Source organism: Eurosta solidaginis, chromosome X, assembly GCF_040869045.1.
Source record: "Eurosta solidaginis isolate ZX-2024a chromosome X, ASM4086904v1, whole genome shotgun sequence".
In the NCBI taxonomy this organism is placed as follows: domain Eukaryota; kingdom Metazoa; phylum Arthropoda; class Insecta; order Diptera; family Tephritidae; genus Eurosta; species Eurosta solidaginis.
Window position 1 is genome coordinate 127,573,872 of NC_090324.1, and position 16,157 is coordinate 127,590,028.

The window sequence follows — 16,157 nt, forward strand, 5'->3', positions numbered from 1 at the left end:
TTTACCAATCCTTGTGAAATTTGGTAGGGGCTTAGATTCTAGAACGATATCTGGTTTCTGTGAAAAAGGGCGAAATCCGTTGAAGCCACGTACTGTTTTTATACACAGTCGACCGTCTGTCCTTCCGCTCGACCGTTAACACGATAATTTGAGCAAAAATCTTTACTAAACTCTGTCCACGTCTTTATCTGAACTCACTTTGTATTGGTATAAAAAATGCCGAAATCCGAATATGACCACGCCCACTTTTTCGATATCGAATATTACGAAAAAATGAAAAAAATGCCATAATTCTATACCAAATACGAAAAAAGGGATGAAACATGGTAATTGGATTGTTTTATTGACGCAAAATATAACTATAAAAAAAATTTTAGTAAGATGTATGTGACACCTACCATATTAAGCAGAAGAAAATGAAAAAGTTCAGCGGGGCGAAATCAAAAGCCTTGGAATCCTGGCAGGAATACTGTTTGTGGTAGTACATATATAAAAAAATTAGCGGTACCCGACAGATGATGTTCTGGGTCACCCTGGTCCACATTTTGTTCGATATCTCGAAAACGCCTTCACATATACAACTACCACCACTCCATTTTAAAACCCTCTTTAATAACCAATTTGATACCAATATCGTACAAACATATTATAGTCACCCCTGGTCCACCTTTATGGCGATATCTCGAAAAGGCGTCCACCTATAGAACTAAGGCCCACTCCCTTTTAAAATACTTATTAACACCTTTCATTTGATATCCAAATCGTACTAACAAATTCCAGAGTCAGCCCCTGGCCCACCTTTATGGCGATATCTCGAAAAGGCGTCCACCCATAGAACTAAGGCCCACTCCGTTTTAAAATACTCATCAACACCTTTCGTTTGTTACCCATATTGTACAAACCCATTCTAGAGTCACCCCTGGTCCACGTTTATGGCGATATCTGGAAACCCACTATTTATATGCAGTATTTGTATAAATATAATGATGGATATTTGATCGTTACTTTTCATAATGCAGTGTTTGTATGCATGCTTTAATCAAGTATCAATTTTCAAATAATATTAGCGCTCAACAGTAGGAATGCTCATGCAAATCAGTCCAATGCTCAGAATTATTTGCGCTGTTGATAACATACTGAATCAAACCTTACTTTATTGAATAAAGTTTATTCAGAATCTTCACTCCCACTCTACACATTTTTCACCACTTTCTACTGGGCATTTGTCATCTCTGTAGAAACTGCAATGCACATATTCAATTACAGTAGAATCGCGAGAAAGTTAATCGCCAGTGTTCGGACTTCTTCCACTAAAGTGGTAGATCTACAACTATTTTTCTTTTATTTGAAGTTCTACCACTTCTACCACGCAAGCTCGAAAAAAGGTGGTAGTTTTTTTATAGAAGTTTTTTTGAAGAAACCTTTGCTTTTCCACAATTTTTTGAAAAGAGAAACAATATTATTTGTAGAAGAATAGTTTTATGAATTCAAAATAACACCTAGCGATGCTTTGATCACCATTGATTGAAAAGATAATAAGAAGCGACGAGCTATCAAGAGCATCAAAGAATATTTTTGCAAGCTGCCAAAACTTCAAGAACAGGTATGCGATGATACAAATGTAGAAAACGGAAGTACTGTTCGCCTCTTAACTCATACTGATCGCGACGCTAATACATTGTTAGTTGATAATAATAAGAAAACGTTGCATTCAACATCTATGAATACTGAATCGGGTTCGAATGTACCTATATCACTTTCACAAAATTCTATTGTTGAAAAATACGACTAAGGTAATTTTGTGGGGAAAAAACATTTATTAGATGTTTATACGAAACACAACTTACTAAAATATACTTGGGTACCACCGAAGGACTATATCTTCCCTTTTTGAGTCATTGTTAAAAAGGAAAAATAGAAAAGCGATACTTTAAACATCATTTTTTAACTGAATATGAGTGGCTTGTTTATTGTGAACAAAAAAAGGATGTTTTTGTAAATATTGTTTGCAAGTGATACTGGTGACTCGAAATCGAATGTTCCTCTCAATACACTTGTCAAAGTTCCTGTGACATCGTTTGCAAAGTTGTCCGGTAAAGAAGGTGTACTAAATAACCACGCTATTAACAAATATCAATCTAATACAGACCCTTTTAGTCAAGATTTCATAAGTACTTACGAAAATCCAGGAAAGGAAATCACTAATTTGCTTTCTTCTCATCGCATGGAACAAGTTGAGAAAAATAGAAGATTGTTGGAGATTATTATAAAAACTATTATTCTTTGCCGGCGACAGAATTTAGCATTAAGAGGCCATAGAGATGACGGCAATATAAGAGAAGATTTTGTAAATTTCCTTGATGCGTACGATTCGATCCGAGAAGAAGATGTTATAAATGGAGAAAAAAAATTCGCAGGTGTAACCTTGGCACACATAGTGATCGATATTTTTAATAATTTAGGACTACCCTTCGAAATTGCGTTGGAATTGGAACGGATGGATGTTCTGTAATGACATCAGAAGTTAAGGGAGCTGTACAGGAACTTCTTAAAATATGTACCAATGCTAACCATTGTCCATGTTTCAACCATTGTCTTAATAACTCGCTTGCGAAAACGTCGAAAGTTCTTCAAACAAAGGATTGTATTGGGTTGATGAAAAAAATGATTAGTTTTCCAAATCAGTCTCCGAAACGTACCATAGTTTTCAAAAAACATCTGCAGGAATCATTAAGTGGACTATGTGAAACGCGCTGGTCTGAAAAACATGAAGGTACAATGCAGTTTGAACAAAACATCACAAAAATTGTTGCTTCGTTTCAAGAACTTTCTACTTGTCAAGATTCAACAACAAGTTCTGAAACCCGTTCTATGTTGAAATCTATTTGCGAGACAGAGTTCGTGATCTCAATGATTTGTTTGAGCAATTTACTTTCTGTTACACGACCACTAAGCTTACTTTTGCAAACACCGTCAATAGATTTGAATCAAGCTTCTGAAGCATTGAGCGACACTTTGAGAACATTAAAAAACCATAGACTTGAAGCAGGAAGTCGTTTTTCGGGACTTTACAAAAAAATAATCGCTTTAGCAGATGAGTTGAAGTTTGATATTGTCCTCCCACGAATTGTTAAAAGGCAAATACATCGAGCGAATTACACTTCATCAGACGCTGAAAGTATTATCGAAAAGCTATTTATATACCTCTTCTTGATCATATTATTCTTGATTTACAAGGTAGATTTCCTGAAGATACATTGCAATTTTTTAATCTTAATTTGCTACTCCCATCGCGAAACATCAATGATAATACACTGCAAGAAAAGAATTTGTCTAAAAAGCTTGTCCAAGATCTTGGTAAACGATACGCATCTCTTATTGGAGGAAATAAAATTAATATAGATGGAGAGTACGAAGTGTGGTCAGAACGCTGGTCTGATAAGTAACACAAAAAATCGATTCCACTATCAGCTGAAAAAGTTTTAAATGATTGCAATGAATATGCGTTTCCATCAAAAAATGCTCTTATCAAAATTTTGGCCACGCTTCCAGCTAGCAATGCTTGTACTGAAAGGAGTTTTTCGACAATTCGCCGGTTGAAAACGTGGTTACGGAACACCATGTCCCAGAACAGACTCGCTGGCCTTGCACTTTTAAATACCCATTTCGATAATGAGATTGATATTGATCATATAATTGAAAGATATGTGAAAAAAGGGAAGCATAGAATTAAATTTACTGTGTGAATATGAACTATGCAGAAGATAAAAATTATGTCAAAAATTGGATGTACTATTGTTAATTTGAATAACTAAATGAAACCAAATGCGTGTATGAAATTATTAAACAATGTAGAAAAATACGAATAAATTTTCCCTTAAAAACTAACGGCCTGCTATGCGTTTTCCTTGTTGTTTTGTCTTGCATTTTCACGTATAAAGTATCTTGATGTGAACTTTGTTTAAAACGCATCAGCTCTTGGGAGAAACAATTACTGACTGAAATTGCCCCCCTCAAAAAGCAGCCTGGATCCGCCACTGTGAAAACCTGACATAAGATCTAGACATGAAAAATATTTTGCTCTTCCAAGTTGGTCTAAAATATCATCAATTCTTGGAAGTGGGAATTTACCCGCTGCTAATTTTTTGTTTACTTGTCTGTAGTCAACTACCAGTCTCCATCTTTTTATTGGAGTGATTTTTTAGGTACCAGTAAAATTGGACTGTTGTACTCTGATATTGAGGGTTCTATAATGTCATCTTCGATCAACTTATTCACCTGTTTGCTTGTTTCCCCTTTTTGTATCTCGGGCAATCTACAGTTTTTTTGTAAACTGGTGTGTCGTTTTTCATGTGTAGTTTTTGCTTATATGTCTATGAATTCTGTGCATAATGAAGTTAATTGTGAATTGACAAATTTTGGGAAATTTTTAGTTAATCTTTTTAATTTTTCTGTGGCACTACTCTGTTTATTGTGTGCGTTTGTTTTAATTAAAGTGTAGTCATCTAAATTTTCAGTATGTATTTTGTAATTTTGAATAGTTGTGTTTTTATGTGTGGTGTTAATAATTCTGACGAAAGTTTGATCTTTATTTGTGATTGTGTTTGCTACAAAAATGCCTTCAGATAATTGTTGATGGGGTATGAAGATGTTTTTGCTATCAGTGTTTACTGTTACTTGTCTAATGACTTCATATCTGGCAGGGATCGTAATTGTGTTAGCAGACAGGTAATTTGTTAGATACATTGTGATTGCTTGGGGAAAATCATATGGTCTTAGGATAAATTTATCCTCGGTTTTGCCATAATCTAGAATACAATTATATTTCTTTATAAAGTCCAAACCTATTATTCCATCGCACGGTATTGGAAAGTCGTCTCCTACGACGTGAAATTTATGGTAAATTAGAAGGTCATCACATTTTAAATCAGTTTTGACTGTGCCTAATGTACTAGTTATACCCTGACCAATGCCCTTCAAGTCTGTTATTTGTTCTGTATTTATTTTTGCATGATTAATTATTTGGTTCTTTTTAATTATGGAGATATCTGCTCCTGTGTCTACTAGGACTTTTGAAATTGAGTTATTTAATGATGTTTTTGTAGATATATAACTATTTAAGTGTAGATTTAGTACACATATTTTTCTATCTACTGAATTTGAAGTGGAGTTTCCTGGTTTTCCTGCTGATTACAACTACGTACATTACGTGTCTGGTTGCGTGTCTGATTGTAGGGTTTATTATTATTTTGGTTTTGCGATCTTCCTTGGGAATTATTATTATTGTTATTTAATCTAAAGTTGTTGTTGTATCTTGGCTGGGGTCTAAATATCCTACCTCTGTAACCTCCATATTTTGCATTGATTTTGTTGACGAATGTTTAAAATGGTATTTGAGCTGCCTGTAATTTCCGTACAGCTATTTGTAAATTTTGAAATTGCATCGTTCATTGTTGTGAACGTTCCTGCTTGCATTATCATTTTTACTTTATCATTCGAGCAGTTTTTACACATAGCCTTTACTGTTGCTTGTGTCTAATATCTCGTTGCTAAGTCTGGGATAAGTCCGTCCGAGATATAAGCTCCTTCTAATGATGTATTAATTTTCTCTATTTCTGCAGTATAATGGTTTGCAGTTTTGCTGCGCTGTTAGGTATTAAGTAGTTTTGATATCAAAGCCTCCTCTGAATCGCCTTTTATTGCTGTTCTCAATTTTAATTTCATTTGTTCAATTGTAGTTTCGGTGCTAATAAAATTTCTTGCAGTGCTTTTTAGCTTGGTCTTTATTATGGCTATCGCTAAGGCTTCATGATTATCCTTGATTTGGTCGAGAATATCAATGGCATTTAAGAAACTGTGCAAATTTTCAGGCTTGCCATCAAACTCTGGCAGCATTGATGAGGCAGTTTTGATAAGTTCTACTACTGTTTGTGCCATTTTGACGTTTATGAGTGGGATATGTAGTGGTTTATGTTCTTCCTCTGATGAAGTTTGACTCAATGCTGGTGAAGTGGTGCGGTTTCGTGAAGGTTCGGTTAGAACTGAGCTAAAATCAACTTGGAGATTTTCCTCTATGTTAGTTGGTATGGGTATTTCTATGTTGTATCTCGCTAATGAGGATACTAATTTGTCACGAATGTGGGAAAATAATTGGTAAGCTTAATTCTTTAGTAAGTATATTATTTACCGTATTGATTTCCTGTTCTATATTATTTAGGGCTTCTACGATTTTGTTTAAATGTTTAACTATTGTTTCTGGCTTTATCGTGGTGTTTTTATTTCTACATTTGTATGCTTTTTCCGCTTTAATTTTTTTTTTTCTGATAATTTGTCGTAAATTTCTTGCCATTTATTCAATTTATTTAAATATTTTCCTTACCAAATTCATAGCCAGCTATTGCTATCATTATGCCTTGAGGTATTTTAGTCCACCAAGGCATTTTAGTGAATCTCCTAACCATTTTCTATCAAATTGAATAAATTGGAAATTGGATTTTTTTCTTTTAATTTAATCCTATCTGCTGTATTTGTTATAACATTTAGAATTATGTAAGTTTCAGCTATTTCTTTTCTTTTCTTAAATTGTCTACCTACCCGCTTTCTTCTTTGGATTTTCGGGGCCGGTACTTTTGGTATTTCATCTGTTTTTTGCAAGTTGTTCCTTCGCCGATACTCTTCTATGGTGATCGGTTTCGGACCCTGCTTATCGGCTTTATTTTTTTAATATATATAATTTTCTCCCGATCTGTTTGAATAATATGTATGTGTATTTAAAGCTACGCAGATCTATAGTGTTGGTTGCAAATAAAACAAAGATTATTCCACCTTTCAGCTCGACGATCGCCAATTTTCCTTGGCATCTTCAGGAGCGTGAAACTGTATTTATTTAATAAACCAAAAAACAACAAAGAACACAATCAGATACATATAGAATTAAAATTTAAAATATTGCAATTAAATATTGTTCGTAAAAGAAGTATTTTCTTACTTAAAAAAATGGAGTTAAACGAAAAACATAATTTTCACTAAAACATTTATACATTTAAAAACATTTTAATATTAAAAATATTGTGGAAAGTTAATAGAGTGCAAAAATCGATACCACCTACATGCGGTAAACTTGTCATACTAAAAACTAAATTACAAACATAATAGGTACGCGGCGGCGATATTGTGTGTATCTTCTTTTTTGTTTATTGTGTTTCCTCTTTTTTGCAAAATTCTTAGGCTTTCTAAGGTGTATCGCGCTTTTTATCTCCTTTCGGTGTCTATTATTTTTATGTTTTCAAAATAAGCTGTGTGTTTATTTTCTATTGCATGCTGTGCCAAAGCTGTGCTTTGTTTTTTGTTTACGTATATCGGATTCGTGCTCAGCTACCCGCGTGCCGCGCGCCCGCTTTGTGGTCTCAATGTACACCTTATTGCAGCTATCTTCTTCATTCCCTTTACATTGAATTTCGTAAAATACATTGCTACGTTGTTGGAGATCTATTGCTGTTTTTCTTTTTGTAAAGTACGTTGCCAAAGTGCAGTTTGACCTGTATGCTAGTGTAGTGTTTGTGTTTGATGTTTTTGTCAAGTCACGTCTGATATATTAAATTTGATATGATATGGTGCGGATAATTATTATTTTCAAGCGTAATTTAATTTTCCTAATATTTGCGTCATGAAGACTTTGATGGCTGATAGATAATAATTTGTCTATAAAGTTCTTCACCGTATTTAATTTGTATTTGAAAGGCTGTGAAGATATAAAGTTTATGAGGCGCCCAGAAGAGGTTGGTTTCTGTACACTCTGTGCTTTATTCGAGTTAATAGTCTCCAAAAAATTGAAAGATCTTTGTTGCCTAACATTAACTTAGGTCCACTTGCAGAACGAAGAGTTACGTTTATTTCTCTGTTAATTTTGAAATTTGTCGAAAATATATGAGCTTAACCCCTCATGATAATCTACTAACTCTGAGTTAAAAATATAACATGTTCTTCAGGTGGACCTTACCAAGCTTTTACAATATTTGTGTATTTACAAAGTCTTTTGTGTAATAATAGTACAAAAATAGTAGTGCAGTGTTTTTGATTTATGATTTAAGAAAGAACTCACATACACCGGATAATATTCTAGATTTGAATTCATTTTATATTCAGAGAAGTCTTCTTTCTTAAATCATAAATCAAAAACACTGCACTACTATTTTTGTACTATTATTACACATGGCCACCAAGCCATAGGTCGCTGGTTCATATCCGGCTCGAAGGACCAAATGTTGCGGGGGGAATGTGGCACCCGGGTCGTGGGGCGCGATCGCACGCAAATAGAAGAAAATAAAAAGGAAGAATTAGTACCGAGTCGTTACAATTTATTTATAAAAGATAAATATTTTACAATAATTGTTTATACAAGTGAAGCACTCACAAACTTCCTCTTCGTCAGGAAAGTTAATTAATTAATTGCAAAGAGAAAATTAAAATTAAAAATTACGTGACAATGGCAAGGAGTTAAATTATACAAAATAAATTCCCTTGGAAGTTCACAATTTAGAACACAATTTAAAGTTTAAGATATACACTCGAAAAAATTAGGAAACTCACCTGGGGCTAGCTGCTGGCTCTTGAACGTTCCAAAATAGAAAAAAAGATTTAAAACGAAAAAAGTTCCGCACCACCTGCCGATAGCTAACTTTCGTCGAGTTTTTCTCCTTTGAAGTTAGCGCTCGGCAGGGGTGGGCCGTTACCGGTAAATAATAATATTGCCAAAAAATGTGCATTAGGGTGGTAGCGAATATTTAGGCTGGTGGCCTAAACATGCCGGCCCCTTGCGGCGAGCAACTCGAAAGAGCAAAAAAAAACTGGTGAGAACGCCAGCAACCTTCCCGAGGCAGGATAAACTAAATAAATTAAAACTATGATATGTAGGTATGGTTGCATAGTAAGTAAGATCTCCGGCGGACATCCGTGCTCGCAGTAATGCAGCCTCGCTGAACTGTGGATGAAAGAGAAAAACGTTAGTGGTCATGTACGTGGGGTTGCTTGGTTTTTAATGCACCTGGTTAATTGGATGTAATTTTTTCTCTCTCTAGGTGTAATGGTTATGTATTAGATAAAGGCTGGATGTAGCTGTAGACGCGTAAGAATGCTGTCAGACCGTTATGGCTGGAACGCTCCTGAAACGACCAGTCCGAAGATCGGCGGCTGCGTGAGGAGCCCATTGACTGTTGCTGGGGCTGTGCCACTAACCATAATGGTGGCGTATACGTCGGCCCCGAGTGTTAAGAGAACCGGCGCAGATCGATATAACATCGGGTCAGCGAGTCTCATAAAGTGGAATGGTGCGGCGACCGAGGAGTCAATCGTCGCGGTTGGGTTGAGACGCGTATGCCGTGCTACCACCGTTGCCTGAGCCGTGATGCGATTCGTTACCCCATATTTCCCGCGCAACACTAGTGTGCACTTCGTAGTTCTGGCCGTATTAAGCCGTTCGAGTTGGAGGTCGTTGGCCAGATGCGCATCTATCACGGACGTCGGCGCGCAGGGATCAATGCTCGAGTTATAGTCGGTGCCGCTAAATTGTCCCGGAGTCGACCACTTCTGGAGCCAGTGGGGGTTTGTTGTTGCCTCACGAGAGCTCGATGGTTGTTGCGCATCTTTTTGGGGGCCGCCCTCCCAGTGAACTGTCGTGACGAGCGGGACGGGCGCGGTTCCGCGTCGTCACGCTGTTTACCAGTAGGGCGGTGCGATGGGCGGAAAGGACGTGTCTCCGCGCCATCCCCTATTTGTAAGCGCGCGAAAGCGCCGTGCATAGGCGAGGGGTTCTCGGGTCTCCCATGACGTAATGGTGGCCGGAATCGCGGCGTTTCTAAGCTGCCCGATTGGGCTACCTCTGCTGCATTGGCCAGCCTCTCTTCTTCCTCTTCTTCCTCGACTTGCTGGGCCCATGATTTCGTTTGCTCCGTGACATGGATGGAGAGGACCCCATCCGAGCTCGCATTGTCGTCGTCGTGCTTGCTTTGAGGTGGCGACGACTGATCCTCGTCCATATGTAGCGTCGTGTGATGTGGTTCACTGCAACGTCGGCATCGGTCTTGGCTGGGGCATATTTCTAGGCGGTGGAACAGGGATAGGCAGTTGGGACAATAGCGGTGAATGAGTATTGCACGTAGTCGCTCCTCAGTCGACATACCTCGGTAAATTGGGCACAATCGCATTCCATGCGGTTTGGTGCACAGACGGCAAGCGATGGTGAGCGCATTGGGGCGTGCCTCGGTTTTGGAGCGTTTGAATGCAAATCCAGGCATGTCTGGAAGTGGTAGCGTTTAGACATATCGCTGCATAGGTTGGTTGGGTGGCTAATGGCCGGAGACCAGGGATCGATTCTGGCTGACATATTGGTTGGCGTACTCGGGATAAGGGATTCATGTGGAATGCATAATCTTATTAGGTTATTCTGCAGTGATTATGATATGCTTGTGGTGGTTGAAACCACTATTAGACTTCATAAAACTTTATTTGGATAGTACGCCTAAACGTATATTCTATTATGTTGAGTATTTTCAACAGAGTGAAAATTTTAATATTGAAAACAATCAAAAAAAAAAAACGGTGAAAATAATAAAGGTAACAAATTATGGAATATAGACTAGAGACAAACTATATTCTTCGGTGTTTGCCTAATGCAGGCCATACGCGGTAATATACGCTATTTTTGTGTAAAATATGGTATCACGGGTTACCCCTTGTATTTTCGCGGCTTCATGTTATTTGTCCTACAAAAATTTGGTCACAAAACTTACCCACGCCCATGCACATGTGACTATGAATATAACCTATGACCGTAAAATGACTAGTCAACTGACGTGGAATGACGAGAGCGTTTTTGCAGGGTGATGGCTGGTGAATGAGATTGTCCCTTAAGCGCCAAATACACGACACGAACATTTCCGCGAACATTCCCATTATGTCATGTTTCTGCGATCTTTTCTGTCGTGTATGGTGGTGTTTGCCAGTTCGCGCAAATGTTCGCCAAAAATTAAAATATTTTGATTTTTGGCGGACATTTGCGCGAACTGTTCGTGCGTGTATGGCGAAATAGCTCATAATCGTAGTAATTTCTGAACGGAACAGACGTGCGCGGAAAAGTAAAATGGACAATAAAAAATTTCTGAGTGAATTTATTGAAATGTATAAATCTTTGCCATCATTGTGGCAAGTAAAAAGCAAAGATTATTGTAATAGAATTAAAAAGAATAATGATTATGCGACTTTAATCTGCCACAGCGAGCAATATTGCTGCAGCACAATTGTTGTCCGTATTCATCGCTGTCTGAAAGAGAACTAATGTTCGGCCAAAAGTTCGTATGGTGTATGGCCAAAGCTGCGAACAATATTGCGTAATGTTCGCGGAAATGTTCGTGTCGCGTATTTGGCGCTTTAAGCGACGTCGTGCAGCTAAAATGTGCGACAGATGTCTGGGAACACTCTTTGTGCTTTTTCGGGCCATGTTGTGTGAGAATCACAAATTGTGGTGTGTTTGTTGATTTCAACACAACCCTGGCGGGGATAGCCTACACTATCGAGTGTGGCAGTTTGTAGAGCTGTAAGCTGATAACTCTTCCACTCATTGGAGTGAGACAGCTGTGCGGTGCTGCCAATTTGGCAGCGTAATGAGACATAATGGTCATGTTATGCAATTATTTAGGGACAGTTCGCGTCTGAGTCCTGACGCGACATAAAATTTTCTAAAAAGTTTAATTTTTCCCTTGTTTGTAGTATCGAAAGCATATATGACACTACTTGGATTTCAAGCTGAAAGGACTGACGAAACTTTATCGGAACTTCAATACGCAAAGACAATTTCTATCATGAAGGCGAGACCACTATTGAGTGTGACATGTTTTTGTTTATGTTTTACATTTTAATTTTGCCCTAACCTTTTTAACAGGGAAAACAAGGCAAATAAACCGCGAAAATTATTTCGGTCTCGAGTGGTTCACCTTTTACAAGAAGGTTGATTCTGATTGCGTTTTTGTACACCAAATTTTCAAACTAAAAACATTTGTCAAAAAAAAAAAATATATATATATAATAAATAAAATGGTTTTCGTAAGTTTTTTTTTTGTTCGGGTACTCACTCGAGTTTGTGGGATCCCACGGATCCGAACTGTGATCCCATGGGATCGCGCGCAACGTGTTTACGGCGTAAGAAAGAAAGGGAAATGTCATAGGGTGGCAACCGTGTGTTTTTCATTAGGAAAAATATCATTCATGGAAATGTTGATACACACATTTTCAGAATGAATTTTCATTAAGAAGAAAGCGTGGTGTAGGCAAGTATTCTTTGCATAACTTGTTAAGTTGATTGTAATTTTGTTCTTTTATTTCTTTTCGTTTCAGCTCGGATGAGTATTCGCAGATTCCATATGCCTTGAATCTCTTTTTGTACGCAGATAAACAAGATCGGGCATCAAAGTTTGGCAAAAATGTCGTAAAAGCATATTACTCTAGCGGAGTACTACACCATGTACAGCAAACATTTGGTGAACTCTCTGAAGAATCTATAAACCATCAAAATTATGCTAAATGGACGGCTGCTTACATCAATAATTGCCTTAAAAATGGTGAAACACCAATGCCAGGTCCGTTACCAGAAGCCGAAGATGAGTTTGGTATGGACGGTGGTGGTAATGTGGCTGGAGCTTTAGGCGGTACTGAAATGAACGCCCGTCTGCAAGACTCAGGCGCAGCAGACGATGAAGAGTCTGGCCCAACACCAATTCCAGATCCATCGCCATCACATATTCCTCCACCAACAGCCGATGAAGTACTCCATAATCCGAGGAAATTGCCTGGCCCACCAGTGGATGAGGAGAAACCGGGGGGTTTCGAACCCTATGTACCCCAAGCCCAACCGAGCCACATCTATGTACCACCAACAACCGTTGCCGATTTGCAACTCACACCTGAACAAATAATGAAAGAGCCGAAATATACAAAAGGTGCAATTAAGAATTCATCAAAAAATTGTAAGTTATATTTGTCTTTTTTTCTAATATTCTCACAATAAGAAATTATAAATACTTTCATCAAAAAAAACCTGAAGTGGCGCCTCAGAAGGCGTTCTTTTCAATATTCAAAATCGAGTCGCCAAATCGCCAACAATAGACTACATTTTCTACTGTGTTGGTAGCTTTTAGTCCAACCAATCTCAATTATTCCTGGCGGACGTATTGGCAGAAGTGACTTCTTCAAAAAGTCTCGCATCCGAGATTTCAAACCGACAATTTGAAGTGATTTCTTTGCTGAAAAAGAAGATGTAATTCTGGATAAAAAACGTACTTTTCGTATATACCGCACAAAACAATCACAAAAACCTTGTCCAATTCTGTACACTCTGTGCTTTATTCGAGTTAATAGTCTCCAAAAAATTGAAAGATTTTTGTTGCCTAACATTAACTTAGGTCCACTTGCAGAACGAAGAGTTACGTTTATTTCTCTGTTAATTTTGAAATTTGTCGAAAATATATGAGCTTAACCCCTCATGATAATCTACTAACTCTGAGTTAAAAATATAACATGTTCTTCAGGTGGACCTTACCAAGCTTTTACGATATTTGTGTATTTACAAAGTCTTTTGTGTAATAATAGTACAAAAATAGTAGTGCAGTGTTTTTGATTTATGATTTAAGAAAGAACTCACATACACCGGACAATATTCTAGATTTGAATTCATTTTATATTCAGAGAAGTCTTCATAATTATAATGTATATTCCGGTGTTTTTTATTCCTTCTTCGACTGTGATCAATTGAAATGAGAATACAAATTTGTTATTTCTCAACAAAAATTAAATTAAATTAAATACATATATACGTATCGTAATGTGTATATATGTGACGAAATCTTAGCGACTGGCAACGAAGTACGCCTGAGGTCCGATTATGAAAGATAGCTAGGTGTAGCTTCATAGCGCCTCTGTATTTGATCGTAAGTGAATTTTACGAAAGCATCGTACTGTTTGGCGAGTTTTGTAGTCAAAACATCATTATACTTTTCACGTGTCTCATCTTCGCGCTCCTTAAGCATACGTTCGCATATTAATTGCACTTGCTTGAATGTAAAAAGTGCCTTTTCCGGATTACGTACCAAGCTTGGTGTGGTGTCTGGACGACGGGGGCTATCAGCACCCATTTCGGAACCACTCGATTCTGAGTCATTTTATCTGGAGATATTTTTGATAAATTCGCTTCTGTAAATGGATTGGGTTGAGGTTCCTTATATTTTCGGCTGCCACTAGGGCTCTGCGTATTGTCGTATAAGGAATTGGCAACTGAAGAAGTACGAGGTGGCGATGCCCCAGAAGGCTCTCCGATTGGATTACAACGTCTGCGTTTTGTGGGGCGTTGATTAAGCGCTTCCCAATCTAGTGTACGCTTCAATGTAGCACAAGCCATTTTGTACTATTAGTCTGAAGAGGACGTTGTGCCCAGTTGTTTTATTATTACTTTATTACGCTGATTTAGTTTAACTGAATTCAGCTTTTCCTTACCAATAGACGTCTGATATTAGCTTATTTTCTTTCTTCGGTTACTCTCCCACAAAGCACTATTTGCACGAATTTATTCTTAATAAAAACTCGATATTCTTCTTGGGGCGAACACACCGTTCAAAGGCCACTTTATTGCACGGGTAATATTTTTTTTATTTGCTCTGGCCTTGCTGTGATCAAAAACGATTTTAGTAAAAAATTCCCAGAAAAATGTTGGAACAAAGCGTAATACAATGAAAGTTAGTGACGATGTCTGCCATAATTCTGCTGCTTCTTCAGGGGGGTGGATATTTTGGTTTGACATGGTCACACTTTTGCGTGGAAACAACTCGAATTATTCCTTGCCACTGTCTTGCAATAGATTTGCGTGGACATGGCGACACCAAAACAGAAAATGAAGATGACCTTTCTTCAGACACCCTCGCAGAAGATATAGGCGGTCTTGTGCTTAAACTTTACCCGGATGATATTCCGCCTATCCACCTCGTTGGTCACTCCATGGGCGGTGCTATAGCTGTTCATTTTGCACACAAGACAATCATCTCAAGTATAATTGGCATTACTGTCATTGATGTGGTCGAAGGCACTGCAATGGAAGCTTTAGCCAGTATGCAAAGCTTTCTACGTTCACGACCCACCCATTTTAAAAGTATACCAAATGCTATTGAATGGTGCATACGAAGTGGCCAAATACGCAATGTAGATAGCGCAAAGGTCTCAATGCCGGGACAACTTATTAATTGCACAACGAAGCTGCTAGCCACTAATGAGCTACCTCTGCCAGAAGACGAAGCCGATTATGGCACTTCACCTAGTAGCCTTACACATCCCTTCAGTGTTTCCGAAGATGAAGAAATGGGAAATGATAATGGAGGAGCCCCAACAACTTCAACGACTACTGCTAGTGGAAGCGAGAATGACAGCAGTTCGGACTCGTCCGATTTCACACAACCATCTTTGCTAAATGATGAATCACAAAAAAGGTATACTTGGCGTATTGACTTGTCGAAATCAGAAAAGTATTGGGTATGCTGGTTTACTGGATTAAGTGAAAAGTTCTTAAATTTGCGTGTTCCCAAACAATTGTTATTAGCCAGCATTGACGGTCTGGATAAAGCATTAACTGTTGGCCAGATGCAAGGCCGCTTTCAAATGCAAGTTCTAGCACGATGTGGACATGCTGTTCACGAGGACCGTCCCCACGAGGTAGCCGAAGTAATTAGTGGTCATCTTATATGTAATCGTTTTGCTGAAGCAGCTGGTGAATTTCCCTTCCATTTGCCAGCTTGTTAAGTCGTTCAAAGTGTCAATCAGCGAGATAAAGCAGAGCCGAAAAGTGGGTTGACTCCAGAGTCTTAATAAGCTAAGTTTTTAAACTTAAATCCGTTGGGAAACATTCAAAATAAGCTACGGGTTCTAATATTTCAAAAGCTGTGCGGATATTTAAAAAACAATATTTTATTGATATTAATATTTGATCAAATTTAAGTAAATTATACAATTCAGTTTAATAACCATAAATATTATGTGATCATTTCCCAAGTTTTCCATTACAGAAACAACTGTAACCGCATTATGATATTCTATGCTTTTTATTTTTTAAGTAATAAATAGTGACA

The 16,157-nt window shown here is 37.7% G+C and overlaps 1 protein-coding gene and 2 pseudogenes across 1 annotated transcript; 2 read left to right on the forward strand and 1 right to left on the reverse strand.

Annotated features, from left to right (window-relative positions):
- Positions 1 to 11,387: 11,387 nt before the first annotated feature.
- LOC137235143 (vacuolar protein sorting-associated protein VTA1 homolog) lies at positions 11,388 to 13,057 on the forward strand. The gene is made up of 2 exons (XM_067758303.1): positions 11,388 to 11,518; positions 12,388 to 13,057. Exons 1-2 carry the CDS (start codon positions 11,388 to 11,390, stop codon positions 13,055 to 13,057), a joined length of 801 nt encoding a protein of 266 aa, XP_067614404.1.
- A 740-nt stretch (positions 13,058 to 13,797) lies between these two features.
- LOC137234190 (akirin-like) lies at positions 13,798 to 14,744 on the reverse strand (annotated as a pseudogene).
- A 292-nt stretch (positions 14,745 to 15,036) lies between these two features.
- LOC137235144 (protein phosphatase methylesterase 1 pseudogene) lies at positions 15,037 to 15,938 on the forward strand (annotated as a pseudogene).
- The last annotated feature ends 219 nt before the right edge of the window (positions 15,939 to 16,157 follow it).